This window comes from Rhea americana, unplaced genomic scaffold (genome assembly GCF_003343005.1).
Source record: "Rhea americana isolate MKP2758 unplaced genomic scaffold, rheAme1 scaffold_296, whole genome shotgun sequence".
NCBI lineage: Eukaryota > Metazoa > Chordata > Aves > Rheiformes > Rheidae > Rhea > Rhea americana.
Window position 1 is genome coordinate 660,670 of NW_028186419.1, and position 17,990 is coordinate 678,659.

Genomic DNA, 17,990 nt, shown 5'->3' on the forward strand with positions numbered 1-17,990 from the left:
ACTAATGTTCCATGATAAAAAGATATTGAGTTTAAAGGAGATAAGAGATTTACATAAAACATCATTTGAAGAAACAGTATTTAGAAGAAAAAAAAAATCTTAAGGTTGGTTACAGATGTGTGGATGGAAAACAAAAAAGAAGATGCAAAGTTAGACCCTAAAATTCAGTAAAAGTATGATTCTTCATAAGCACCACTGAAGTACATAGAGAGGAAAACAGAGATAAGATGAAGAGGGAGAAAAATCTAAAGACAAAAGAATGATGGGGTCAGCTTTGCATCTAGTGTGAGAATGACTTCTGAAGTCAGTTCTGGAGGACATGAAAACAGAACATTAATAGAAGCTAGATGCATTCTGGGGAGAAAATATGGACTTTCTTGTTCTTTGACCTTCCTTGGGCTATCACCAAAACCAGCCTACTATTCGTTACTTTAAGAAAAAAAAGAAAAAAAAAAAGAAAAAAAAAATGTTGTCAAGAAATTTCACCTGTTATTTGGTGTCAAAAAGTTTTTAGTAAGTGAACTCACTTTAAAAGTTATATCTGTCCTGTGCAGAATGGTTTCCCTTATTCTGACATGTGCACAAGGAAATCCAGACAAGATTCTGAGAGCTGTGGGAACAAAAAGCAGCTAGAAAAATCTACCCAGCATCTATCCACAAAGAAATAATTCACTATGATGAAGATTCCTATGGAAGGTCAATTCCCAAGTTTAGCATTTCCAAAAGATTTTGGTCTCCCCTCCCCACCAATGACTTAGGAGAGCAAGGAAAAACAGAAAATTATGCAACATAGCAAATAAATTTTGATATATACTTTTTCATTCCAGTCAAGGAAGGCTTTGAGCATTGCAGGTTTCTTCCTACTCTAGATACACTACACATATGTCAAGTTGAGCCTCAGATCCTACAAACATTCATTTGGCACATAACTTTAAAGGAGGAAGGATTCTTCACAATGATTCCATAGCAACTGCTTTCTACTTACAGCAAGATATGGAACTATGGCAGGATGCAGAAAAGACAAGTAGTAGGTTAATTTGAGTGGTTTAAGTACATAAAGTGCATACTTTCCCATTGACTCAGTGAAAAAGCCTCCAGTGGTGATGTAAATATTAAAAGAAGATATATGTGCATACATACAACGTATGAGAATAAAATTCTGATTGAGGATGCTCTTTCTGTGAATCTCTCTGCTTATTCTGTAGTCTTTCTTGAGGCTGACCTTAGTCAAATTCAGAAGATAAAATATTTCTTATCAATTATCAAAAATGTTCYTTACAGAAGTTCTCCAGGATTTCTTGATGAAGAACCTGAATAGCCTACAAATCACTGTAAAGTAGATGGAAAGGCTCACCAGTTTYGTTTTTGAACATAATTTAAAGAGAGTGCATATCGTTTTCTTGTGGCAGCAGAACATGGCAAAAGGAAGCAGGCAAGGTGAAGAGACATACCTGAAAACTGAATTCCCCATCAGCTGACCCTTTCTCAACACAGCAAAAGACTACCTTGTATCTGTTAAGTGCTACTACTGTGAAGACATACCTGGTGCTCTCCCCAACCCATGCTAGTAAATGGCTCATAAAGTGTATGGAAGATGGAGAGTTACAGAAATAAAATAATAATAATAATAATAATAAAAAAAAACAAGAAAAACGGGTCTGAAAGAGAAGTATGGGCTTTCATTCAAGGCACTTCTGAAACCCCAGTATTGCTTTGAGGAAAGGAGAGGAGCTGCTGGGTCATTCTTAGTTGAGGGACAGTGAGTGAGAGAGGGCACTGATCTAACTAAAGGCAAACAGAGCAACCCTGTAAAGACACTCATCTAACCCTAAACTCACTAAATTTGCTGAATGTAAATACCATTTACATCAAAGCTATTTTTTTTTTTTTGTTTTTAAAGAAATATTTTCACCACTGTCCTTTAAGAAAAATATTCAGAAATCAAAACAATCCTAAACAGATGAGCAGAAGTCTTCCARTATCAGTGATGAAGCCCTACTCTCAGGGACTCGTAAGAGCAGCATTCAGAAGGTATATTTCTACAAATTTGATTACACTGAAGTAGCTGGTTAAGGGAATTGTAATCACATAGAAAAAGAAGAATGCATGTGTTCCTCTGTGTACGTGCAATACCCATAAGACTTATGAAATCCATTCATGACAGAGGCAATACTGTAAACATATTTTAAGAGGCTCTGTCAGCAGTCTCACAGCAAAACTTATTCGCATTTTTAAGTCATAAGGAAAAGGCTGTTTTCTGTCCATGCTGTATGAACAGATTTTGTTTGGTCTACAGTGCATATTTAAGTTACAACTAAATAAATCATCCTGGCTGAATTAGCTGACAAGCCATATAGTATTGAGAATAATATTTGATTGAGACTGAATTAACTCTTTGCAGATTTGTGCTCATGTGTACACACACTAGAGCTGCACATATCAAATAACTCTATAGGATATTAATCAAATTTTAGTCAAACATGTTTACCTAAAAAAAAAAAAAAAAAAAAAGAAGAAGAGGAAAAAAAAGAAATAATATGCAAGCCAATTCTTTTCCCATTTTGCTTCTGGAATTAGTTTGAACACAATGACAATCTCATTCAAAACCAGACTGGACAGGAGGATAGAGAATAATAAATCCTGCCACACTGAAAGAAAAGTAAACGAAAATATTTTGATGCCTTTACATAAGCAATTTTCTGTATCCCAGGGACACTGGTACATAATAACAACCTGAGCTTAACAAAAAGTCCCCACTTAATTTGCAGGCTTACAGAATGCAACAGCACTGAGACTAGATTGCTATTAAGTGAAGAGGGGACTAGGAGCTGGAAACTGATACACTAATCATAACACAGATATTGTCATCTTAAAACATTTTGGAGTGATTTTGCACCAAATCAAACCCTGTGGGGCAGTATCAACAGATGAATATTTGACCTCACATAGTGCCAAAGCTGAACTGAACTGGATACCCCCAAAGCTAAAATACACATTCTAGCTAAGAAAAAAATTGTCATGCTAGAAAATTCTGCAAGCAAATATTTCCACAGGTCTGTCCAACCACCTCCCTTCCCCCTCTCTTAACCTGTCAGGGTCTGTTTCCCAAAGCTCTTGTAGGACTGTGATTATTAAACTCAACACTACACAGTAAAATGCAATCTGAATCTCACCGTTCACACACCCATTTTAAAGAATGACAGTATAAGCATTAACTATTCTATTCTCAACAGAATTCCAATGTTTTTCGCCACTCTGCACAAAAAGGTACAACAGCAAGCCACTTCTTTTGTCCACCTCCTTTCATGCTTCTATCTGTGAAAAATAAAGAATTAAGAAGGATTTATCTTTGCAGTAAGTCCTACTAACTGTTCTCCCTATCATATACAGCATAATCTATTTAAGCAATATTTTGTAAAACTGTATGGAACAATCTTTTCTAAAGAGTAGCAGGTGAATTAATGACCTGCTGTTTCTTGTCATGCCACGTTTAGGAAAATTAGAAGTCTTGGCTAAGCATTTGACTGAAATAAACCTCCCCCTACGCATGCAGTCTACTTTGCATAAAACAATTTTGAAGGTAATTGAAGGAATATCTGATTAGATGATCTTTCAGGCAGGCATACGGAAAACACTGGATACCTGCAGGTTTAGCCTTGAGCCGTTTGGCATAAACTACATTTCACTGTACTGTAAGTTTTGACTTAACTATGAGAAGACTGTAGTTCTACGTACAGGGGTGATTTGAAATCAATTCCTATAAATGTGCATGTTCAATAAATTCACCTGCAATATCAGACACCTCCTTAAAAATTGCTAAAATAGACAAAATGCTAAACAGTTTATTTTAAAATAACATTAATGTCTTTCAGAAAAAAATAAAATACTTGATCAATAATTACAACGAGGAAATTTTACAACTCAAATTCTATTCGTAAGATAATTTCTTCAGAGTATAGCAGTTTCAGTTACTTCCTGCATTAAAAAATCTTTGCAGAGAAAATCCAAAAACAAAAGAGTAGCATTCCAGAACAGTGCCTTTAAACTGACCAGGGTTTAGCAAACCTGATTCTATGTAYGTTCAGTTCTGCTCAATAACTCAAGGTATTCATGTCCTCCTTCATGTTTGCAGGATTAGAAGCTAAGTTATGTTGTTTTCCCCTTTTCCATCCTGTCAGTAAATGTTGGATGAGAGTACAGAATGTGCCTGATGTTGTTCTTCTAATCTCTAGTAATCTTCTCAGTGACACAATATCTGTTGCAGAGTATCGTGAGGCCACATCAAAGAGGAATAGTTAGAGAAAATGTTAAGTTACATCCATATTTATCACAGTAGGAGCAGTATGCTGCTAAATGTTAAACAGTATTTATTCACATCCTTGAGCCGTACTGAGTATTAAGGTCAATGTTACCTTAAAGTCAATAACTTTCCTCACACATCAAGCTTATTGMCAAACTGTACAGGTTGTGTAGCCCAGATGTGCTGCTACTTTAGTTCCTGATGCAATAGAGCATGTACATGTGTACTTAAATGTCCACCTGAATGGATGCCTTTTGATTGACTACAAAAACACTTAGCCACTCAGGGCATCTTTCCTGTTACCTGAAAGTTCAAGTAAATTCCTAGCTCTCTGTGAAAACACACGACTAACACAGGGCTGAATGTAACAGAACAGAACCCTTCCAATGATTCTGAGGAACAGAGAATAGAAAGGCTAGCATTCTTTGAAGTTACTCATTTCATCAGGTGGCACTAAGAAAGAAAACATTAAACTAGTACATTTTAGCAACATGGAATTCAAAGCTGGAGCAAGGACACTGCAAAGGACATTACCAGCTGGAAAAATAAATCTGTCTATAGAAGCATGATCATCTGTGGTAAGACAGATAGGATATGGAAAAAGGAAGTTCAAAAGGTGAAAAAACATGCAAGGTCTGAGACCTTGCTCAAATGGTAGTTATGAAATAATCTATAAAAATCCATCTTCATCTCAATATTCACCCAATATAGGCAGTCTGTTCTCATTCTAAATGTATTCAAATGTCTGTTAGCTGCTCTGCTGTCTGCACTGAGACAAGGCCAGATCTAATTACCATTATACAAAATACAAGCACTGTCACTGGTTTCAGTCCTCGCTGAAACTATGCTGAAGTTACATTATATGTGCTAGAAAAATCTAGACTTCGTTTTTATTTTTTGCCATTTCCAGTGTTAATCTATTCACTAACAGACCCTTAATATCTGTAGAAGATAACTCTTTCCTTAGTTTTAATTAAGAAAATATATAAGTTCCTCCCCTTTAATGCAATAGGCTTTGCTCTCAAGAGGTTAGCTACCCATCCAACATTGTAGATTTTAATAAAGTAAGTATTCCATCAGGTAGGAGTGATGTTTCCCAACACTGCTGCTTGTTAGATCAGCATTAAAAAGGCAATTATATCGTACATCATTTATACAGGCAGAGAATGCTGATTTTCAGTTTTGTAAAACCATCATCTGATTTTTGGAAATGTTCTTTAAAATTTGAAATGAAACAGCATTTGTTGATAGAGCTTAGCACATTGTTCAAGTAAATGGAGTGTAGTAAAACTACGCTGCTTTTTAAATATTTATATCTTTTTAATCCTTGCAGTAGGATAATCCTCTTTGCAGTAGGCAGGAATATGAATATCTTTGATTGTTTTTAAGTCCTTGTTTTTCAAAACTAAGACTTGTGATTTTTTTTCGGTTCTAAAATTTTACTACTGGTGTTATTTAAAATGTAGTTTGGATCAATTTACCTTCCGTAAGCGAAGCGTCTGTCTTTGTGGTGGTCTCCAAACGTATCCCACAGTCTGAGGGAAACACTCACTTCATCCACAACATCTCGTGAGCGTTCAAGGACCTAAAGCAGAACATGTTACATTCTCTTTTCCTCCATCAAACAAGCACGTTTCTAATACCCTTTTTAAGAAGATCTAAAGCATACCACACCAAAAGACCTTATCACACGTAGTCTTAAGCAAGTGCTGCATTTCATAAAACCTGCGCAGAATATGCATCTTCTACTATCTTTTGGTAAACAATTACTTTGGAGTGAGAGCCCTGGGGAGATGCTGGCTTCCTTCCATGCCAGGCAATAGCTGCAACAGAGCCCTTGTATACAATATTCAGAGGTCACTGCTGCATTCTGACAAAGAGCGAGCTTGCCAGTAACAGCGCAGCCTCACAGCTTGTGCTCCGTCTTTTGTAGACCTGCAGTCCTTACCTCTTGGCAGACACGGTACTGATCAATGGCCCAGACAGTTGGAACGTGAGTTGCCAGCAGCTGATACTGAGTCAAGGTTGTATTACACGCTCTTGCACAAATTAGACGAGTCTTCCCCACTGCATTATCTCCAACCACCACGCACTTGATAGTTTCAACGTTGGGTCTTTCGTAGTCCATGTCAGTGTCCATTTATCAAAAACTGTAAAAAGACAGTTACACTTGTTTTCTACTACTGTATTTAGAACCACAGCCTTCTACTTCCACTTCTTCAGGGATGCCTGAAGAGGACAAAGTCCGAAGCCAAAGCTTGCAGTAAATTGTACCAAAGGAAACTAGCTGTTCCTTTAAATACCACTCAGTTATGGAAATGCTGGACTATTTTGACCGCAATAAGCTTATGCTGTACACATGCTATTTTCACTCTGGTTCCTGTAAACACAAGCCTATTTGCAGAAGATAGATCTTGGTGAAACAAGGACAACTAGAACAAACTTACCTCTTGTTAATAATTTTTATGCTAAGAAGCAGAAGAGGCTGGACATCAGTGGGTTTAACCTGCAGGATTCTAGTATAAACCTGCCTTCTTCAATCTTGACCATTCAAGATTTGATTTAGGACTGTCCAAACAACATAGCTAAAACCAAGTCACACAGATGGTTTTAATTATATGCATACAATAAAACCAACAAAATAATGTCTTACTTGCAAAATGACTCCAGAGACTCTGTTCTCTACAACCCACACCCTATGTTAACTCAATTCCCATTATATCCTGTATATATTACAAGCTCTTTATTTTCCAAGATGTTTGTACAGACCACAGACTAAACTGAAACCAAACAATTTAGAAGAAGCTTGCAGATACAGTTATGTATATTTATAAATTCTTTTTTGTAAGACATTAGAAAGTGAAGAGACTGGTTTTTTGAAGATACTATCCTGATGGAAAGCTATTATTGAAAGTATTTGCTTATATATTCTTTGGCAATTTATTAAACAAATGCATGGATATGGATGTAAGTTGGAAAACCGGCATCTTTGAAGGACTAAAATCAAGTCTTGTATGGTATCTACAAAGTCTGTCATTTTCATATAAGGTGAATGTGGGATTGTAGTTCAACATTTCTGATTTTGTTTTCCTAATCTCTAGTAGTCTGCTCAACAAATTGGTCTCTGCTGGGGAATATAATCAAGAAGGGAGAAACAGGGAACATGTAAAGCACAAATATTTTCAGGAGTACTTGTCTAACAGTTATTTCAACACGGAAACCTATAGGCAGTTTAAYTGACTAAACACAGGTCATCACCTGAAGTGAGAATGTCCTTTTTCTTGGGTTGAAAACATGACAGCTAAAGACATGCAATGATTTAATTCCCCTTTTAATATTCACAGCTCATTGGCATGTAAATATAGAATATGTATTAACTGTCAGGCTGTTTAAAATAATAAATATAAGCTCTTTTACTGTTAATTTTTCCCTGTATCAGAGGAACTATTTTCTGATTTAAGAAAAAGCATGTTTTGGCAACTACTATAGCCAAACACTATTTTTAACTATATTCTTTCATTACTTAAAGTGATATAAATAGAAAAACAAAAGTCAGCATTCGGACTAAATGTGACCCACACATTTAAAATTGTGAGCATTGATTGCAGAAGAAGAAATAGCCTAAAACAGCTATGGTATAGCTACAATCTGTATTTATGTGCCTTAGGACAAACTAGGGTCAACTTTATCAGTTAGTCAAAAGTGAATTAACTCACTCTTTCTACTCGGCATGCCACTACTGTGTCAAACTGACATGTTGTGATGGACACYGAACACTTCTGGAAATGCTATGGCACATATTTATGCTACGCTCACATTCTACAGAGGCGTCCTGCACTACACTGCACCGTGGCCCCAGGAACTCTTCATCCTGGCACAACCACACGGTCGCAGAGCTGCAGCTTTGCAATCTGACAAACGTGGCTTCATAAATGCATGTACAGCACCTACTACAAGGAAAATCTAGCAGCCCTGTGATACCAACCTGCTATGTCAGCACAGACGTTTTAGCTGATAAGGAAACAAAGCTGTTAAGGTATTGCCTCCACCATTTCACCACAGTTGCAATATGCATCCTGAAAGGCTACTAGTCATGGGGGAAAGCAGTGCAGAGGCTTTCAGGTACCTGCCTGCCAGTAAACCAYAGCTGCCTGTTGCCTGCAAGATCCCACAAGGCTGACCCCTGGGATGGCCCATGGGCTCTGTCCAGCCTCCATACATCCAAATACAAGATGAGAGCCAGAATGAGAACTGACTCCTCCTCTCCCCTCCAACCTTTTCAGGAATACAGCCATGATACAAATAGAAACATTACAGTATTCTCCAGGGCACAGGGAACAACACACATCTGCACACCATGGCCTCATATGAAGGGCCCTCAATGAGCAGTAAAATCTAAGGGGTTTCAACACRTGAAGCAATGGGATCTAAAAAAGTTTCATTTCAAGTCTGAGAGTAAGGAATAATCCCCTGACATTATATGTGCTATTAAATTACTTTATACTTTATTTATGCATGGACTAGGCATGACAGACAGAATATGGAAATGTTTACAAGACTAGAAAAAAAAATGAAGGAGCATGGTTAGCCAGTGTTCTGGCTGGTTTTAAACTACCAAGCAGAGAGATGCCAAAACAATTTTTCCTCAAAACTGATATTCCATTAAGATGCTGTTATGCAGATCAGCTGCAGTTTTACATAACAATCTGATTTTAAAATTCATTCTTAAGTTTTTAAATGATAGTTCTACAAAAATATACCACAGTCACAACANAAAAAAAAAAAAAAAAAAAAAAAAAAAAAAAGTTCAAGAGGATAACAAAGCAAGTTTAAAATTGCTAGGAAAATCTAAATAAAAGTAACAAGAGAAATCAATACAATTAATTCAGAAACCTAGAAAAAGAATATATGGAAATAAAATTTAAAAGAGCAATCTTTTAAAAAATTTTCTGATACACTTACTAACTTAATTAAAATAGAGTTATCACAGAGCTTGGAAACAGCATGCTTGAATGCTCTGTTGTAGATCAATGGCAGTCTAACGAAGATATTTTTAGTGTGTCTCAATACAGCACAGGACAGAGATTAAAATAAACCGAGAATAAAAACAAAACTARAGCTTTGTAGTCTTGCTATGCAAGGCTCTTAAATCCACTCCAGTAAATATAGAGCATCTATACATTAAAAGTGCAGAGCATTTTATATTGTTCTGTAGTTTTCAGAAAGAGATTAAAACAGAAACAGTTCCTGAAGAGACTGACAGACAGAAGCCTGGACAGACTTTTAGAAATCTCAAATAAAAACAGAATATAACAATCAAYAACAGTACCAACAACTAGTAAAATGCAAGGATTAAATGCTTATAAATGTAGCCAGAAGACTTCTGGCTGCAGAATTGATCAAAGCTAGAGTATCTATAAAATCTTGAGGATATCACTCCAGCAGTTGTTTAAAGAAGCCTCTAGGTTAAGCTTGAGATAAATCTATTACATAATCACACTGATTAAAAATGCCAAACCTAYATTTGCAAAACTAAAATAATAAGTCTACATTTGAGCTCTGAAAAGGTTGGTAACATCTGGGAAGACTCACTAGAGCCAGAACAAAACTGATTGATTAGACAAGAGCAATTCAGTCTATATAAAACAAACAAAAAACCAAAAAAAGGCCTAAAAATTACAGGACCAATGAAAAACTTGAAAAAAAAACAAAAAAGGCCTAAAAATTACAGGACCAATGAAAAACTTGCCAAAAGCAACCTAAAACCTACAATAGTTTATTTATCAGGAAAATAAAATGGGATAAAGTAAAAGGAAAGTTATCAGAAATGTGACCAGTCTTGGGGAGAACATGGCAAAAAAAGCCACAGAAATGGGCCCTCAAACAAGCAGAGCRCTTAAAAGTTTACAGGAAAGACCAGATCAAATACAGCTGTTCTCACAAAAAAAGCCCTRAAAGATTCAACTGCTTAATCCAGTTCTAAAGAAAGACGAGCAGATGGATGGATGAGCAGATGGATGGAAATGAAGAAAGATACCGGAAAGAGTAACAAGGGATCTCAAAAATCTCTTAGGATGTTTCTATTTTTACATTGTCACCTCTGATTGTTTGCAGATGAAGAGACAGAGGCAGACAAAAATCAGGAGATGTGATTAAAGTCCAGATCTAAAATAAAGTCATTTGATTAATTCACTTGATTAGCAGGAATGAATTATTCCAAATAAAGCTGATTTATTTCCAAAGAATTGTGCAGTTCTGAATCATAGYTTGTTATGATCACTAATTTCTTCTCTTTATTTTGCTACATCTCAATTTGCTGAAGAGTACTGGATTTTTTGTTCAGTTTTTCTCATTGTTGAATGTTGTTTTTTTAGTTGTTATCACTAAAAATCAGTTGCAGTTGCTACAGCACACATGTCCTAGCTAGTCARTCTTAATAATGACACATTGCTTTTCCAAAGAACTTTTCCCAAAAAATCTGTAGACAAAGCATATCAGTTGACTATCTGGTCCACTGGTACAAAGATTAAACAGAATAAACATTTTCTGTCTCTCTGCATGTATGTACATATGTATGTATACTTATACACAAAATATAACCAACTTCTAACCATGAACTTTCTGTTGCTTTAAAAATGCAAATTTAGTATTTTTAAACCTGTATTTGCATTTTCCCTGCTAGAAAGAAAATGGACGAAGATTCTAATCCAACCATGAGTTCCTGGTGGACATTTCCTATAAAATCCTATGTAGGATCAGGAATACACCTCTACAGATTTCACTGTTGGTGCTGCTAACCGCCCACTTTGAAATTTCTAGATATTTTAAAACTTCAATTAGCTTATACAAAACATAGCCAAGATTTTTCAAAGAGAAATAGCTAATTATTAGCCCTTTTCTCATCAGCAAAACATCACAAACAGATTACCAAATGTCTACACAAATCAGGGACTATGGAGAGAGCCTACAAGCATTTATTYTGTAGATCTTTACCTAAGTGTCCAATAGGCTGAGACAGCATTGCCTACCAGGGAAACAAGCAAGCACATTATTTGGTTCTTGCATTAAGAGCAAACACTTAAGTGGAAGGCTGACAGCGACAGCATTTAAGAACCCTCCATACTCAGGAAAGCTTTTCCTCAAGTTACTCTGCAGAAAAGAAATCAGTAACTCCAACCTCTCTCAAGTAACCTGACCAAACTTGTCAAAACAGGAAATCTTTCAAACAAACAAATCACCAATCAAAATTACAATGTTGCAATTATAAAAGTAATCTAATGAAATTTCCCACCACTTGATGTGAATGATGTAAGTGGGAATTATTTGAAAAACTCAGTCTAGTGGAAAGGTAGCAAGATCTTCAAGACTGATCTCTGAAAAACAAACTGTTGAAAATATGTGAAACAGCATTTAAAGGTACACCATACCTAAAAATATATTTTGAAGACATATGTTTGAGTATACTTTTGAGCGATTCCCTCAAAGAACCATTTCATAATGTCATAACAAAAAGAACATCGAGATATTTACAGCAGTATGGAATGTTCTTACCTCCATCCCAAAGTTACAAAATTATACTACTTGAAACTATGGAAACTGGAAAAGGCAAAACAAAATGCCAAGTTCTTCAGGCACTAGAGTTACTACCTTACACTGCCGAATTCCAAGGCATCAGCATGCTGGCAAGAACCAAAGAGCACATGAGCTACAACAAGGGTGTGAAATATCCRTTCTGAATATATAACCTGCCATGTGTTGTTTCAGAATCTAAATGGATTAACACATATACGCAAAGGGAAAAAGAAGGGGAACTTACAGTTCAGCTGTACAAGGGCATAATGATCACAGACAGTTCTGATTTAGGAAAGGGCTGGGTCCGAAAGGCTGATTTGTTGTCTGGCTCAGTTTAATCAACGAATATAGGACCCCACACAGTAAATTGGTGAAAGAAATCACAGCATGGTATCAAGTGCCAGATAAACAATACCAGCTGCTAAAAGATCATTACAAAATGTTTTTCACAGAATATAAATTGAGGTTAGGAATATTATTAAATAGCATGATGGCCAAAGGGGAGGTAATTAAAAAACAAAAAATGTATCTTGATGATAGCATCAAAGAATCAACTGGAAACAAAGGGTAATAAGACTCAAGGTGAGATCAGATGACTTGATCACCAGGGGACAAAGACAGGCATGATGCAGATCAGACTGGATTCTCACCTAGGATGAACAGGCATAGCCCTGTCACCATTATTAAAAGTTCTGGCAATTTACACAAAAGGATGATCCCTCTTAAAATGCAGAAAAGACTGAAAGGAAGAAATGGACAAGTGAGGAAGAAATTCAAGATTAATTTTGGAATTTGTCAACTACTTGCCCTAACTACGCGGGCTGTCAACAGAAGACAACAAATACAGCCAATGCTTGGAAGTGCAGAAAATCCCTTATGTTTGAAAGTCAACCTGTTCTCAAATGCAAGATCTACCATGAGTGTAGGGAGAGGGGTAGCTGTCTCAAATGTCACTTCAGTGCACTGTATAAGACATCTCTGGCTGCTGTCACTTACAAAAGGAGTGTGCAGGTATGTGGGAGTACCCTGATCTTCCACAAGGCAGAACACGTTCCCCTTTTCAGCTGTTCTGGTATAGCCGTGGTGTTTCAGCTCAGGGCCAGTATCAACAAAGAAGTAAGCCCACAGAACATTGCTGAAATTAGATATGGCCATAGAAGCAAAGCACTGAGGTTCTCATCACAGCAGACTCCTTGTGGCTTGCCTGAACTTGCTTCTTTCCTAACAGTTTTTGGCTAACAAGCATCAGATCTGATACTGGATGCTACCCTCACTTCATACTACCTACTGGAAGAAAGCAGCTCCCAGAAATCTCTATTCAGCTGCTTAATCCCTACTCTATCCCAGAATTTTAAAAGACAAGAATAAAAGATTGACCACGGCCACAAACAGAAAGTATTACCCTTCAAAGGCATAAATTTGAAGACAGAACAGAATTCTCTATTTACCTAGAAAACTTCTTAGTCAAATCATCACCACAACCTTTTTGTAGAAACTGAAGAGCGCGAATAAYGATGCATGGCTTGTGTTATCAGAAGCCTGTTGGTTTCCTGCTCTCCCTCAGCATGTTTGATTCTGGATTTGGTTGCTCCTAAAGGCTAGCTATTCGGATCCTTCATTAAACCCGACTCACCTCCAGGATGACAAAACACTTGTTGATCATTAAGCTGCACTTCCTTAACCAAAAATCAGTCAAGTTAGCAAAATACAAATTCTTCCTGTGTTACTGTTTAACACAGACTGACCCAAAGCTCCATTACTGCGTATATATAACATCCAATCCTAGGCAGAATAATTGACTCTCTTGAGCATCCTAAAATGTGCAGTCCACAAGGATCTGTCATGATATACAGTTTAACAGACAAAACAGATCCAAATGCAAAGCTCATATTAGACTTTAACTATGTCAATTTTCTGTCAGATTCTGGAAGACCTGAGGGGCAGAAGTCAACAAGTTGATTACACTAAGCAGCTTATGTATTATTTTGACCTGTGTCTTACATTTCAACACCCTGTGATAAGATCTAGAAAAGAATCTCTAGAAAAGAATCTACATAGCAGGTGAAGGATATTTTAACCACTTTAGAACTCCATGTATGAGAACGTGAGATGAGCATTTTCTATATTTTGAAAGAGACTGCAACTCTGTCACTCCTGCCTTCACCCCCTTCTTCACAGTCTGCCTCAAGAGTGGTCCCTCACGGCTTCTTTTGCTCCTTCCTTCTGYTGTGCAAAGAGATGTGAGGAAGGGTCACCACACTGAAGCCATCCCTTGAAAGAGGGAAGGTGCATGATTTATTTAAGATTGTGACTTTAGCTTTGGTGAGGCATTTTGTGAGGATTCAGGATGTATCTGGCTCCAGCTGACTGCTCTTTCCATTTATTAGAAATGACTATGGCAGATGTAAGGGACCAGGCAGTGACCAACCTCTGGCTTTTCTATAGGACATAATCTGCTATATCATCACAAACTGAAGTCATTTGTGGCTGACATTAATAAAAGTGGCTGAGAACTGCAGTAACTGAAGAGTGGAAAAAACTCATTTGGACCATGTGGTGACCATCACCAAACAGCTGTTACTTCATAAAGTGGCCAAACATGAACTGGCATCATGCACTGAGCCTTAAACTATTCTTCCTTCCATAACAAATGATTATACTGCAGGAACAGATCAAGGGTGCATCTCAACCAGCATTTTAGTTCAGATCACGAACACACTTATGAAGCAAATTTCCCAGTCCTCTCCACTTACTGTGCTTTGGTTTGCATCGTGAGCAGCTGCAGGGTGCATGAACTAGATTCCTTTCAGATGATTCTAAAGTGAAGGATACCTCTCCCACCACCAACGGCTGTTCAGTGCACAAGACCAGACTAAAGGTAGTTGAAGTAATACCCTTTTGCCCCTGCAGTGTGTACAATATGGCTACTGGGCCCTCAGGACCAACTTCTTCCATTGTCAGATCCACTGCTACTGCACTGCACGACCCACTACTGTAGATACAGYGTCAGACATACAGGCACCTGCTTTGTTATTTGGATCAATTTAATTGTGGCAAAGCTGCAGTTGAATCCTTAGGGACTGCAAAGCTCATGAGCAAATTACAATATCTGGGATAATATAAAATAATCAGGATTAAAGAAAGTGGTATCACTGAAGGAGCRTGATTCAATCCTACTGGTTTTGGTGGTAACAAACTCCAAGAAATTCCTGATTTTACCCTTATGTCAGTAGGAGCATCAGAACCTTGTATAGTGCTAGATTACTGATCCTCTAGCATTGGTTATTACTAATTTTACCCATAAAAAAAAAAAAAAAGAAGAAGTATTGACATTGTACCTTCCGTTTAGGGAGAAACTTATTCTGAGTAGTACTCCCAACAGGACAAGAGGAAAACAACAACAAACCAATACGGCATTCTCCCAACTTCTGTGCTTTTCTGTGGGGAACATATTTATCAGGGTTTGCTAGAACTACTAACAAACAACAACAAAAGTATTCTAGAGACACTGGTGACCTTCTAGCACAGAAAGCTGTTGAAGAATTCACCTTCTGTGCTTGTTTTCCTTCAAAAGACAGAATCAGACTCTTGTTTCTTGAACTTTACGTGACATTTCTTTTTTTTTTCCTATTTGTTAATCAGTGATGATTTTGGAAAGATGCTATTTGCATTTTATTCACTCGCACATTTGAATGGTGTAAGAAAACTTTAAAAAGTGAGCAAAACATCTGAATGACAGTGGATAAAAGCCTCCACAGACCTAGATACTGACTAGAATAGAAATATTTTAAGATGGCAGAATTTAGATAAATGCTGCTTTCAGACCCTGGGTTAAGTCCTGAGTTTATGTCTTAAATGCAAATCCAGTGACATTAACTAAATTGTGCAGGAGGTGAGTGACTATGGAGTTTTACTTGTAAYGTCTACTGCCACATTGAGATTGATTTGCAAAAATATAAAAGTATGATAGAGATGTTACCATCTTGTGTTTTTTATGGTAGACAGGAAGGGAAAAGAGAAAAGTGGAATGATGTTGGAGGGTAACCAAGGGGAATCCACACTTCAGTTTTATGAGTCCACTAGTATAAACAAAGGGCCCAACTATCACCACATAGCTTCTTGCTATGAGCCCTGAAACGCTGCTGTATGCAGCAGTGGCTGCTCAGCCTTTCCTTTTCCCCTCTAATTGGCCCTGCTGGAGGGACAGTCTCAAGTACACACTTCGTTCTACAACACTTGTATACTCTCCTGGCACAATAAAGGGGAGCAAGCATGTTGAGTATCTGTTGTCCTTTCACTTCTACCTCAAGGCTTCTCTATCCTTTCACCTCTTTTAGTACAGGGGAACATCTGGGCACCAGACTTAAATATTCTCCCAGTGAACAACAGGTATTAGAAAAGAATCAAACATTAGCATTTACTGAGCAAGTGATCAGCTCCTCTTCTCAGACTAATGCACTCCAATATTTGTGAAGTTTGGTGTTTTTAAAAAGGCTTTAGAAAGCTTTCTGGAGCTAAAATGGATATCCATCTCTTCTTTGACAAAAATASTTCTATGCATCTGGTCTTATACTCCTAAAGTCTTATGTCTATGAGATAAAGAATCTTAATACAAATGTTTAACCTACCAAGTTATTTTTTTTTGCTAACAGATACATTCTGTATCTTACAGGTAATATCAGGCATACAAATCCAATGTTCATATAAAAAAAGTATAATCTAATGAGAACTGACTTTAGAAAATTATTTAAAAGAAACTAAGCTGTTCTGCTTCCATGTACAGTGATCCCTGATCCTGAAATACAGCCTCATTATAGATATACTCATTCAATTGCAATTTACACTGAACAGTCGTATGGCAACTCTTTTGACATGGCCCTAACAAAGGCATTCTCCTCCTCCCCCTCCTTTATTTATTACTTAGAAAGAGCTTTAGCTTGAGATCTCCCCTCAAGCACTCTGAACAAACTAATTTCCACCTCAGCGTCTATATTACAGCTCAAGCTGAACATTTGGCTTTGAGTCAGCTGTGTGTCCTTACATAGTACACAAACTGAGGATGAACAAAGTCATTGAGAATATTCTAGCATCACTTCCTTGCTCTCACTGTGACCATATGTAGAGCTTCAAGGGTTTTCTATTATTTTTTAAACAACTATATTGCCACCTTTCAGAAGCATGAGTAGTGCTTTGACCAATAAAGCCAACTCAGAGCTCTGTTTGGCCATCTACCTCAGTTCATCTAATCACTAATTTCTTGTTGCTCCAGATGTTGGATGCCACAATATCCACTTAAGACTGACTTAACAAATCAATTTCTAGTGCTGTTTCCCTCTGCACCCCCTTTCTATGGCTCCCAAACAGGTCCCGTGGACAGATACCTGATAATCATCCGCATGCTGCAAGCCCCCCAGGGCAGCCTCCTGCTGTTGTCACAGCAACCCACAACAGACTCCACAGACACAGCGGGGGGGGGGGGGGGGGGAAGAGAACAAAAACAAACAAAAAAAAGAGAGAGAGAGGAAGAGAGAAAGAAAAAAAGAGAAAATCTTCCAACCCATCAGGTTTTTAGTAAGTAGCACTCAGAAGTGCCAAGCGCCAGGAGGTTTCTGCTTCCCGTACGCATCGTACCCCTCTATTTTTGCGTTGTCCCTTGTGGCCTCGCTGGGAGAGGCGCGTCTATAGAGATCCGGTTCATCAAGGGCTCAGTCCTCTCTCCCCTCGGGGAGGGGAGGGGAGGGGAGGACGTCTCCTCCGCTCTCCCGACGAGGCGGGAGCGCACCTGCAGGRAGAGGGGCCGCGCGGAGCCCCGGGCAGCCCGCTGCCCCGCCGAGCCGGGCACCGGCCCAGCCCCGCACACGCACCGCGGCGGTCGGGGACGCTGCGCCCGCAGGTCGGAGCACGATCGCGCCCGGGCGACGCGGGACCTACCCGGGAGGGCGGGATGCCTGGCAGCCGTGAGCCGGGGTGCGGGGGTGCCAGGCGCCGCCGCCGCGCCCCCTTCCCGCTACTCCTACACCGAGGGGGCAACGCCAGGAGCCAGCCCAACTCGGCAGGGAGGCGCGGCGCGGGCGTTCTCCCCCATGCCGCCGGCGGGGCTCTGCCCGCCCGCCCGCCC

General features: G+C 38.4%; 1 protein-coding gene across 4 annotated transcripts in view; it reads right to left on the bottom strand.

The window, feature by feature from the left end:
• The window catches only part of RHOBTB1 (Rho related BTB domain containing 1), a 56,220-nt gene that overhangs the window by 19,644 nt on the left and 18,586 nt on the right, over positions 1 to 17,990 (bottom strand). The window contains exons 1-3 of one of the 4 annotated variants that reach the window (XM_085309345.1): positions 17,804 to 17,984; positions 6,249 to 6,450; positions 5,782 to 5,885 (exon numbers count right to left, since the gene is read on the bottom strand). In XM_085309345.1, the coding sequence (XP_085165471.1) occupies positions 5,782 to 5,885; positions 6,249 to 6,440 (296 nt within the window). In that variant the 5' untranslated portion in view covers positions 6,441 to 6,450; positions 17,804 to 17,984. Of the gene's footprint in view, positions 1 to 5,781; positions 5,886 to 6,248; positions 6,451 to 6,747; positions 6,770 to 17,253; positions 17,274 to 17,803; positions 17,985 to 17,990 lie in introns of those variants that run through there. The other 3 variants (XM_085309347.1, XM_085309348.1, XM_085309346.1) reach the window with 3 other exon arrangements.